The 12,477-nt window shown below is 40.4% G+C and overlaps 1 protein-coding gene across 13 annotated transcripts in view; it reads left to right on the top strand.

Annotated features, from left to right (window-relative positions):
* Positions 1-230: 230 nt before the first annotated feature.
* The window catches only part of cacna1aa (calcium channel, voltage-dependent, P/Q type, alpha 1A subunit, a), a 56,058-nt gene continuing 43,811 nt past the window's right edge, over positions 231-12,477 (top strand). For 7 of the 13 annotated variants that reach the window (XM_072369408.1, XM_072369417.1, XM_072369415.1 and 4 more), the window contains exons 1-9: positions 236-405; positions 556-695; positions 7,208-7,299; positions 8,003-8,155; positions 8,548-8,735; positions 10,558-10,661; positions 10,970-11,085; positions 11,913-11,957; positions 12,094-12,177. In XM_072369408.1, the coding sequence (XP_072225509.1) occupies positions 313-405; positions 556-695; positions 7,208-7,299; positions 8,003-8,155; positions 8,548-8,735; positions 10,558-10,661; positions 10,970-11,085; positions 11,913-11,957; positions 12,094-12,177 (1,015 nt within the window). In that variant the 5' untranslated portion in view covers positions 236-312. Of the gene's footprint in view, positions 406-555; positions 696-7,207; positions 7,300-8,002; positions 8,156-8,547; positions 8,736-10,557; positions 10,662-10,969; positions 11,086-11,912; positions 11,958-12,093; positions 12,178-12,477 lie in introns of all 13 variants that reach the window. The other 6 variants (XM_072369412.1, XM_072369419.1, XM_072369409.1 and 3 more) reach the window with 2 other exon arrangements.

A 12,477-nucleotide genomic window follows, 5' to 3' on the forward strand; every position in this document is an offset into this window, starting at 1 on the left:
ATTTCAACCACATACCTCCGACCTATGATCATTCAGGCATTAAAAAGGGCACCGAACTCAAGGAATGAACCAATGTTGTGTCTACAAATAACACTTGGCAAAAGTGTCGCATTTACCTGGCAATATAGGAAGAAAAGAGGGGTGGCTCAACACTTTTGATGTTCTTTTACTTATGTCATCCAAATGCAGAGGAAGGTCACTTAGTGAAGTGAGAGACAACCACCATGTTGAAATGTATTTTTAAGACTTTCATTTTGGGTGGAAAATGATCAGTATTTTCCTTAACTGATCCTCCCCACTCCGTTTGAGTGGATGATTCTAGCCACCATCATCGCCAACTGCATCGTCCTGGCACTGGAACAACATTTGCCTGATGGAGACAAGACACCGCTGTCTGAACGTCTGGTAAGTTAAACTGAGAATAAATATTAAATGTTAGCACGACTAAACCTAGATTACTTTTTCATTGATTTTATTGGAGACATGTGAAGAAAGTCTGTCAGAAGAGATTTCCTCTTTTTTTCCTCACTCCTTTTCCCCCTCTGTCTTCCCCAGGATGATACAGAGCCGTACTTCATAGGGATCTTCTGCTTTGAATCTGGAATAAAGATACTTGCCCTTGGCTTCGCCTTTCACAAGAACTCATACCTGAGAAATGGATGGAACGTCATGGACTTTGTGGTGGTCCTCACAGGGTAAGTGACAAGCAAGTAGACATACTACAAACACACACCAGCGCAGGCCACAAGAACACTTTACCTGCATGAATACACGTGCAAGGTCATCATGAAATATGGACTTTTTTCTTCAGCTTCAGTTTTGACTGTTTCGACACGTGTGTGTGTGTGTGTGTGTGTGTGATAGTGAGTGTCCTTTCCCTGCTCCTCTGCCCTAATGAATAGGCCCCATTCTGTGCAAGGCAGCAGTCAGATCACAGAGTAGAACTGCAGGCAGCCAGCAGCCTGGGTGGTGAACAAATGTCACCTCGGTATATACAGAGACACGAGGGGGGAGGGGGGCACAGATGGATCAGACATTGGAGAGGAAGCGAGATCAGGGGTTCTAAGAAAGATATACACGTTGTTAACCAAGTGGAGACAGATGGACAATAGGAATAAAACAGAACGTAAGAGTGAAGCAAAATGAGGGAAAATAAGTGTTGTAGGGAAAAATATACAAAACATCATAACAAAGAGCACTGTGACAGAAGTGGTGTCATTAAGAAATAGAATATATAATTATGTTACCTTTAACTTTGCTGAATATATGATAGATCGTTTAGAATGAACAGAGAAGGAAAATAGTAGATGAGCAGCTGGAGGATTGTGATTATTTCCATGCAGATGTGCTTATATCTGTGTGTGACAGGTTCTATTTTCCCTACATATCCATGTAATGATCCATCCATCAAACTGACTGTCAGATGTCATTCTCGCTCCTATGCTTTACATATTTCTTCAAAAGACACAGTAAGCTTCCTTGATGTGTTCATAACATGCTGGTGCTCTGAAGCAGATTGCAGATTGTTAAACGTGTTAGCAAATCTGTCTCATCACAATTTTCTCAGTAAACTGAAGCATAAATTGACTGGCCACAAAACATATAAAGATTGCCACAATGCTCCAGATCAAAATACAGGTATGCCTGTTAAAATCACTTGGTCTCTAAATCCTACAATTTAACTGTGGGATAGTGTGTCCAATGTAGGGGGCAATTTCACAGTATTTTATGTTGAGATTAGTGGATGTTTTTTTGCTTGCTTGTAGTGATTTGGAAAGCTTCCTACCTTGTCTTTCTTTGCTGACAAAGCATCGGTGGAACTGGTGACACACACACACGCACACACATACACACACACGACACAAATGCACTGAGTGACTACCCGTCTGACAGTGTGTCCTTATGCTTTAATAAGAGCAATCGTGACGCCAAGCTCCTCTCAGCGTGGCACAACAGAGTGACTGTAAGAGAGAAGAGAGGTGAGAAGACAAGTGTCAGAGAGACAGCAGGAAAAAGGGAGGCAGAGATGGAAGGGGAGGATGGAAAGGTACAGCAGTGGGGCAAAAGAATGTCCTTATTTCCAGTAAATGCCTTGTCTAGCACAGTGCACCCCTGTGATTTATTTGAAGGAAGTCAATTTAGAAATATATCATTAAACCTGCTCACCTTCTTTTAATTCCTCCCCACTCCCTACTGAGCCAGCAGATCTGTTGGTAGATTATTACAAAGTGGTTGAGTCTGATGTCCTCGGGGTAAATACTGCTCCACAAGCACTGTTTTCTTAAAGGAAAGCAAATTAAATTCTGTTGGCTGTGCTATGATTAAATGACGGACTGATCTATGATATGAAAAGAAGATTTGTCCAAAAAATGTCTCATGCTGGGAACAGCTTGATGGAACTGAGACATCATAAGGGATTATTTTTCTCGTTCGGGTGAAGAAAGGACAGTAGGTAAGACAGAAGTGAAATTGTATATCTGTTCACAGTATGAACTTTAAAAAGTACTGTAGATAAACTGCCCAGCATTACACAATGAGCATGCTTATATGATACTAGGAAAAAAAAGGAAACTTGCCTTAGTCAGCTAAATTCATACTTTTAAAAGGCATGTAAACATATTAGTCTGACAGAAATCCTACGAAATCAAAGCTCTGAAAGGGGACTAATCACTCCTGCATGCATGTGCTTACTAGACTCAAATCAGCCCAGGTGCGCCACACATGGTCCGAAGTTCCATCTTTTGTGTCTTTTTGTAAAAGCAGTGAAATGTAAGTGCATATTAAACAGCCAAATCCCAAATAAAGCGCTCCCATTCACATGTTCATGTTTGATATTTGTCAGATCGCCAAACGCGTCTGAAATTGTGGCAGCAAATCAGCCCCTTAAGACTACGTGTCAACTCGAGGTCGCTTGAAGCATTTCCAGACTGTTGCTTTGCACGAATGAAACGCTGATTTCATAACCCGCAGTGTTATCTGACAAAAACACCATTCAAGTAACGTACAGACCATGTCTGTGTTGTGAATTTGTACAGTTTGAACATGTGCAATGATCTCCCACAGAGAAAGTTAAAAGTGGCAGAATGTCTTACTTAGGTCAATGGCGTGATTCCCTCCCATGCTTGTATACATGGACTCGGACGGTGTCAAACTCTAACTGTAGCTGTACATCTAACCATGCTGAGTGAATACTCTGTAACACTTACAGTGCCCATACAGTAGTGGACAATCCTAATATACAGTATGGTCAGTACATTTTTTACTCACTCACACACTGTGCACGCATTCTTTGTTGCGCTTTCTGTGAATGGCAGTTGTATTTTTAGCAGTGCAGCTCTTTGAAGATGAAAGGTTACTTGGCCTTTCTACCCACCTTTGGTGGAAACCTTTGATAGCGCACTGACCAGTGTGCATATACACACACACACATTTCCACTTCAAACATTCTTCTCCATTTCCTACTCATCCTTAGTGCACTTTCAGACGTTCTCTTCAGACATAAAAAGACCAACAGACAAATGGCACTTAGTATGTCTGAATAGAACATGTAGATAAGCTATTCAATCTACAACCTTTTCGGATGCCATTTGATTTGGGTGCACCCATGTGTGCGTTGACCTACCCGTTGTAGTAAATTGCCAGAGTGGTTTGGCACTGGCAGTGAGCTAATTTTTTTTTTTATTCCCATATCGATTACTCGTCCAATTACCCTTACTTTATAGCCAGTCTTGCCTTGCATCTTCCCCTCTGTTTTGTCTTCCTGCACTCAAGTTCTTTTGATTAGATCCAACAGACACACTGAACAGGAGTAAAAAAAAAATAAAAAATCAAACTCTGAGGGTCCTTTTAATGACTGCAAAACCACCTAAAGTTGAATTTCAAAATGGCGTAATATGTATTTTACCTGAAATACTACGAAGTTTACAGAATCACAAAACACTGTATGAGGTGTGTAAATCCATCCATTAACTCAAACCTTTAGGGGAGAGAACAGGTTTCATTAGTCTGGACCCAGACAACCATTCACACCCATATTCATAGCTAAAGGAAATCTACAGTCACCAGTTTGCCTAACCCACATTTCTTTGGACTGTGGGAGGAAGCTAAACACCAGGAAAACATTTTCTGTTGTTAGGTGATCGTGTCACCCACTGCACCGGTGTTCCTCCCTTCAGGAGTATGTCTCTCAATTTAAAATGTGTCTTAAGGTTAGTGTGAAAAAGGATTGCAATTCCCTGCAGCTTTAGCATTCTGATAATTAAATACTGCATAGGCCAAGCTAGAGTTATTGCCTTCGTTCTACTACATACGGTTGTTATTGTCTAGATTTCGACTCTGACTTCCGATATGAATCTTTGAGTGATTCTTTTTATTTTTTTTTCAAACCAGTTTACTTTTTGTTTAAAGGGATGTCATTAAAAAGGGTTGACCTCAATAATCTTACTTCTTTTCTTTGCTAGGTGTAAAAATAATGTGAGAGAACTTTTAAAATGATGGCAACGCATGAAATGAAAAATATCAGAATCAAAGTAACGGGACATGGAAAGACATGTAGAGTCTAGAGAAGAAAAGAAGCGATCTAGTTAATTATGTGAAAAGAGATCATTTGCAGTATTTAGCTGAAGTCAGCAGGAGAGCAGACGAGGAGAGCAGGCAGAAATTTTGTTTGTGTAATGTGTTGGATTCCCATGATAAATGGAGAGTGGAGAGAGTGTGTAATAGCAATATTGCTTTGTGTGATTCTCCTATATCGTTTGTGTTCTTCTGGCTAAAGTGCAGGTCTACAGTGTGTGTTTACCTGGATGTATAGTAGACACCATCGCTGTGCCTAACTAGGGAAGAGTTGTTTTCCATTGGTTTCTCCAAATGACCCAATTTTCTGTGTGCATACGAGAAATTATTTTCACTCAATATGTTTCATCTCTGACCTATGCCCATTTGCCCGGCCAGTGAGTGTGTCTGTGTGTGTGTACTTGTCCGTGTGAGTTGCAAAGCATGTACATTAAAGAAAGAAGAGAGGAGGAAAAAAAAGCAATCAATCTGGCTCCTCCCTTGGCCTTGTTACCAAGGTGATACAGAGATTCTATCAATGAGCCAAGGTCCCTGTTGCCATGGAAACACTTATGAATGAGAAAGGGCTCAGTAACCGTGGAGACGGTGTGAATGAGGAACTGCCTCATCGGTCTGACACCATTTGTGATGGCGGAAGCTGTTTGGAAACTGAATTCTGTATTGCCTCATCACCATCATTGCCATCGTCATCAGTGTTGTCCCTATCGCAGCTATTATCACTGTTGGAATTGTCACACTTATCATTTTCATCAGCGTTACCATTTTGTTTACTGTTATGGTGGTCACGATACGTTGGAATTGCAGGATTTTATTTGATTTTATATTTTTCTTGTATTTTATCCCCAATAATTCAGTCCCAAACGTCTTTATTTATTACGTGAATGCATGTGCAGATTTGCAGTAATTTCCCACATCTCAAATAAGAAAATTAGGGCTATCTAATCATCTTCTTGTTTATCTCACAGTCTGTATTAGATTCTGGAGTATTCATTTTTTATTCCTAGTTTTCCTTTTCTTCAGATTACAAGTTTATTTGATTTCTTTCCCCTGTGCAGTGATTACTTTAGCGTCAGCATCCTTTCCTGTATCACGTTCATCTCTACCCTCGCTGCCTTTCTCCACTGCATCCTCTTTATTACCAAGCATCTTTCAAGCTAATGCATCCTTAAGAGAAATACAGATTCCTTACCTGCTTTGTCGGTCATGTTGTGCGGCAGTGCCTGCTCTGTAACCTCCCAGTGAGGCAGATATCGTGTTTCACTGAATTTATTGAAAAACAACAAGCTGCTAAAATAGCATACTTTGAGATCCATGTTTTGGTATTAAAAGAAAGTTAGTGTGCTAAGACTATGGAGAGTTACAATCAAAATATGATTAAAACTAAAAAATGTCAAAATGTCCTCATTGGCCAAGTTTGTTTAAGAGGGCACTGCCACATTGCCATACTGTAATTTCTGTTAATTCTGCCATTTATTGGTCTATCTCTACTTAGCTTCTTCCCTGTAGTGAGTCTTGGTGATTTTTGTGCTTTTTGCAAATGTCCCTTACAGTTTTCTGTGTGTTCGTGGATATTTTGTTAAATGTTTAAGCTATACATACGGCCGAAGTACAGGACATCAATGCCTTGTGACCAAACTAGGTACCTCTCAGTTACAAGTCAGCCCCTGATGAGGCATTTGATATCACACAATGTCATTACAAGGACCCTTGTCTACATCAGAGATGGAGCATCTACCACTGGGGTCCTTCCTGGTAATGCTATTCCATGTTCAAAACCACAACTACTCTAAGTATACATTTGCCTATAGATACTGAGCTGTTGTTCCTTTTCCCAATACCATTAAATTTGTAGAGTTCCAAGCAAGGCAGGAGGAGCTCAAACCTGTGATTAAGGCTCTGCTGTGTCACTGGGCCTTTTTGTGGAACAGAGGAAAGTAGAAATGTGTCAGCAAGATAAAATGAAAGAGAGAGAAGCGGGAAGAGGGATGATTCACAGAGTGCGTCAGACTAGAGGACTGACTGGAAGTCTGGCAGCAAAAGGGAACATCTTAACCTTCGCAAGCTGTTTACAACTTTTTTGGCCAAATGATGAGTACTGATAACGATGTCTTAGCACACACTGCAAGGTGTTTACTGTGTAGCCTGATAATAGGAGGAATATTTTGAATGTACCAAGATAGGAATAGAGAAAGTAAGCAAGTCAGCACCTCTTATTCACACTATCTGCCAGTGGCCCCTCTCTCTGTTTGTCTATCTTTCTGTCTGTTTTTTCTCCTTCTCCCTCCCTCTTCATCCTTTTGTCTCCCTTATCCTCTACATCTCTCCATCTTTCTCCTTTTTCATTTAGTAGTCCCTCTCTCATCCTGATACAGAACACCATCGCTTCAGCACACCTCTCTCTCATCCTGATACACTTCTCTGTCTTACTTCACTTGCCAGCTCTATTGATCAGCTCAGCTCTTACAGGATTTACATACAGTGCTCACCCAGCCCCTTGTAATGGCCTGCCGAGGGGTGTGTGTGTGTATGTGAGAGAATGCAAGAAACGGAGTGGTTGACTGACAGTGACAAGCTTGACTGGCTTAGATATTGATTTGCCATGCACACTTCTGTGCGTTTGTCTTTTTCCCCTCAGGATCCTGTCCACTGTGGGTTCAGATTTTGACTTGCGGACTCTTCGGGCTGTGAGAGTATTGAGGCCTCTCAAACTGGTTTCCGGTATTCCCAGTAAGTCGATATTCATCATTTTGATCTTAAACATAAAGTCCTTCTTAAAGCTTTTACTTGCCTCCTACTTTCTTTATAAACAGCTTCCCGGTCAGTCCTTAACAATTGAGAAATGTTCTTCCTGAAATGCTGTTTTGGGAAGAATTAGAATAGAAAGGGGGAGCATTTCATTTTAATGTTTGAGGCAGATTATTTTTTGTTTTGCATAATGCACACACAAAAAAGCACACTCTGCACATTTTCTAAACGTTATAGTGGCCCCACTGCAGTGTTAATAATAGCCTGTTATCTACTCCAGGCCTGAACTGGCAAGCCAGAGCTTACTCTTCAGAAGACTTCTGTGAACACCAAAATAGTGGCTCATATCACTAAGCGATATGCATTCGAACAGGGTGGGCCATTACCACAAAATATTTGGCTTTGAATCAAAATCTGATACACAATAATACCTATGAGATCCTTTATTTGTTAGACAACATGTTTTAGGCTGAATTTTTGTTTCTTTTTTTTTTTTACCTCTAGTCTTAGATTTGTTGCGGCATACCTTGTGTGTCTTGATTGGCACTGATAGACAAAGTCAGCCATTTTGGAGCCAGAACCGGTCCCAGTGGAATCCAGGGGCTGTTGTTGATAGATAAAAGCAAGGACATACAAAAGTAATTCTGAAATAAGATCCTAATTCCGTATACACTGTGTTCCTCAGGTTTACAGGTGGTGCTTAAATCCATCATGAAGGCCATGATTCCTCTGCTGCAAATTGGCCTGCTGCTTTTCTTTGCCATCCTCATGTTTGCCATCATTGGCTTGGAGTTCTACATGGGAAAATTCCACTCAACCTGCTTTGACAATCAAACAGGTAAAAAATAATGCATGTTCATGTATTTTCTAGTGGGGCTTTTTTCCCCTAAGAAGACGGAGGTATTTTGATTCCCAGCTTCTGTTTTATTGTGCAAGATACTCACCCAAAAGACACGCTCAGTGTATGAATGAGTGAATGTGGATTCTAATGTAAAAAGCTTTGAGTTTTCAGCACGACTACAAAAGAACTGTATAAATGCTGTCAGGTCACTGTGTTTATGTTACAGTAGAGGCATTTTCTGGAGATGCAGCCTCATTCAATGCTAATATCAGTGTCATTTGGGTATTTTTTTTCATATTGCATCTTTAGAGAATAATATATGCATATATTTATATTTGCTCGACCTGCCTCTTGTTCTGATACACCTCCACACTTCCATCCATATTCAGATGAGATCCGGGAAGAGTTTCCATGTGGGCTTGAAGCTCCATCGCGGCTGTGTCCCAATGGCACCACTTGTAAACAGTACTGGTTGGGACCAAACTATGGCATCACTCAATTTGACAACATCCTGTTTGCTATTCTGACCGTCTTCCAGTGTATCACCATGGAGGGCTGGACGGACCTGCTCTACTATGTATGTACTGCTGAACGGCACCTGAAACACATCTACACCGTCAGTGGCAAGCTCATCAGAAACAAGAGTGCAATTGCATCTAGTAAAGCAATTAGAAAGGACTTTTACATTTATATTAGCTATTACATTAGAAGTAGCAAGGACAATAGCGAGCAATTCAAAATGCAAAACATGCCAGTCCTAGTCATGGAGGGGCTGCACCAGAAAACACACACTTTATCCATTTTATTAGACTAACAGAATTTTTACAGTATCACAGTATTTACCATTTGTTTACCCCATGGACCCTGGTGTGAGGGCAGTGCTGAGCATTCTGTACGGATACAATTGCAAAAATATGTCTCAGAATTGTCTCTGGTGTGAACCAAATAAATCAGAAACAAATAAACAGTTCAACTAGATCAGTGTTGGTCAAACATACCTGTGTTTGTGAATAGACCTCACAGATAAAGCATTCCATTTCACATCTCATAAGATTTGACAAGATACTCGGGTTCAGTTTTCAAAACGGAACATTTTCACATTTGCACACTATGCATTCACCTATAAAATGTGAACCAGAACATTTCCAAACACAGTCATCACTCATGAGAAAGGGTGAACGATTCCCTGCTGTCAGTGGCAACAGTTGCTATGGAAACCAGAGGTAGATGAGGGTCTTTGAGTGCTACTGTAGTCTTTTCTTTGGCTGTTTTCTTTCCCTCTAAGAAACTCTTACTCTTTCCATTGCCCTATTTTTTTTTTGTTCTTCGGTTATTTGTTTCTTTCTTGTCTTTCTTTTCCTCATCCCTTTCTTCCTCTCTTCTGTCCCTATCACTCTCTCGCCCCTCATGTCCCCTCTTCCCGGTGCTGCTCTATATTTAAAAGAGCCTGTTCAGCCCAAGTTATTCTTGCAGCTGCTGGGGAGGGGAGCAATAAAAGTTTAATGGTAGAAAAAAAGAGTCTGCGGAACACTGAACACTGGGTACTCAGCAGCAATGCCAGCTTACATGCAGCAGGAAGGAAAAACAGACAAGATGAGGGTGGATAGACAGTGAGACTTTGAGAAAGACGTCAAAGCAGGAGAGAGAAGCATGTGGAAATGGTGAGATTAATAGTCAATGAAGAGGCTGATCGGTGACAGTACAGAGACGAGCATTAGGGCAGGAAGGGAGGATAGAAGGAGCGAAGGCAGGAATGAGGGAAAGAGTAAACTAACATTAAGATTGGTAGAAAAGAAAAAGGGAAATGATTTCCAAAGATGATGCAAAAAAAGACAGAACAACAAGGAGTGGATGAAGAAAATGGAAAGACAGTATAGACAAGAGGCTGGTAGAGAGGATGGAGCAAAACATTTGTTATACATTATTTACTCTGACAGAGCAGCTAAACAGAGTGTCAGAAATGCATTTACATATTGAGATGACTTCAAGCAAATTCATGTCACCCCCGCTGTTGTTTATTTTATATATGTATATATATATATTGATATATATATGAAGCGCTTCTTCGACTAATTTAGATAAATAACTTGTGCGGAGTATATGGATACAGGTAAAAACTGTATGACTTCATTTGTCAAGCAAAGTTAAAACAGATAACATTCTCCTTCATACAGAATTTAATATAGCTTACCTACAACTTCGAACAAACACAAACAGAAACATGACATTAACATTAACACTATTATTTGATTGGATGTAACTATATTAATGATTATCATTATTTTTAGATCGTCTCATTGATAAACTGTCAACTAAGTGAAATGTTAGCTTAGCTGCCATCATGCCAATTCCCTGGGTTCAGAAAAAAAAACTTTGTTACTCGTGATGTGTGTTTCCAGAGCAACGACGCCTCAGGGAGTGCATGGAATTGGATGTACTTCATCCCCCTTATCATCATCGGCTCGTTCTTCATGCTCAACCTGGTGCTCGGTGTGTTGTCAGGGTAAGTTTCTGAAGCACTTTTTTCCAGGTTTGTTTGATGTTAAGGGTGCTCTGATCATCTTGGAGCTGATCACTAATCTCTGGTTGCTGGGAACAGGATTGGGATCAACCGATCAGATGATGTATTTGAACCCTTGAATTTAAAATGTAACAATATTTTACAAATGTACTAAACATCTAATTGCTACTTGTGGTCCTGACATGAGCAGGTGAGAGCATGTGCATGATTGATCGGAGCACCCTTATCTCATGTATGCCACAATGAAAATACAAGATGGAGGCGTAAATTGTTTTTTCGTGTGCTTGTAGGGAGTTTGCCAAAGAGAGAGAGCGTGTGGAGAACAGGAGTGAGTTTCTGAAGCTCAGAAGACAGCAGCAGATTGAGAGGGAACTCAATGGTTATCTTGAGTGGATCTGCAAAGCTGGTGTGTATACTTCACTGCACATGTGTCAGCTTTTCCACGGACCTCCTAACTGTATTGTAATTTATTGCATCATCAGATATGTGGTCACATTCATTTTCACTTTATTAGTAGAAATGAATATATATGCGCATGTCTTATCAAAAACTGTCACAACAGTTTCGATACACTGAACTCAACTTTTGGGGACAGATATCCTTGCCTTAGCCTGATAGTAGTCAGAATTTTCAAATTGTCACACTGTGTTTCCAGTTTTAGTTAAACATCCATCCACTTCAACCAATACCCATCAATTAGATTTCCTGTAATCAGTCAATACAGATCTTGACAATACTTAACAACCGCTCAACAATGGCGTTAGTTCTGATTTGATGATCATTAGTCCCCGCAAGCTCGTAGGACCATCAACTGAGAAACCACTTTTCTTTATGTCAAGACGGCATACAAATCAGGCAGACAACTGTAGTTCGTTCTCGAGTCCTTTTATAAATCTGCTGAGAGCAGGAAAGGTGTGTGGACGATAAGAAGGATGTAAACTTGGACGGTGGATGTTGGAAAGGAGCAGACAAAAGCAAAGACAAAGGGGAAAGCCCTTTGATCTTCTCATAAATGCAATTTACATCGAAACAGGGAATCTAAAAACAAATGAGGGAGGATTAGTGACTCACACAGGTGCAGTCTTTGTCCCCAGTTTTAATTAAAAACTGAAATGACGGTGGATGATTTTTAAAAAAAAAAGAGCTTATTGCATTGTAGATACCTCAGAAGTTATCAGACATAAATGTAATGTGGCTATGTATTGTATTAACATTTTTCTTTGTGTTTTGTAGAAGAGGTCATCTTGGCAGACGATGAAAATGAAAACGATTATGATGGTATGAATTACAATTGTGACATTGTGATAGTTAATGTGTTTTTCCGACTATGCTATTAAGTGGAACACAGAACACAAGTCAGCATCCCTTTTATCGTGTAATAGAATATAGAATCTTTTGGGGTTTTTTGTTACAGGTTCTCGTAGGAGAGCCACAAAGAACCATAAGAGCAAGGCAGAGCTTCTAAACCCAGAGGAAGGGGAGGGCGACCTAGCAGTGGGTAAGATACATTTAGTCTCACACACACTCACTTCCACACACACAAACACAAACCGCAGGTACGTAGAGATCTTATCGTGCATTTCAGCATTACCTGACCCTCGTCTCCTTCGCTCTCCTGCCCTTTCCCCTCCTCTCCCCTCTTCATCCCTGTTGCTGTGCTTTTGTAATGTTACACTTTTCTTTCCTGAAGCCCCTCATCTGTCTTAAACCTGCGCTTGTTATCTCATTCCTGTTGCACTCTTCCATCCCGTCTTTCACCAATCCTCTCATCCTTAGAGGAAGGAAATTGCTATTATCT

The sequence above is a fragment of the Leuresthes tenuis genome, unplaced genomic scaffold (genome assembly GCF_036924035.1).
Source record: "Leuresthes tenuis unplaced genomic scaffold, fLeuTen1.0.hap1 SCAF_17, whole genome shotgun sequence".
NCBI classification, from domain to species: Eukaryota; Metazoa; Chordata; class Actinopteri; order Atheriniformes; family Atherinopsidae; genus Leuresthes; species Leuresthes tenuis.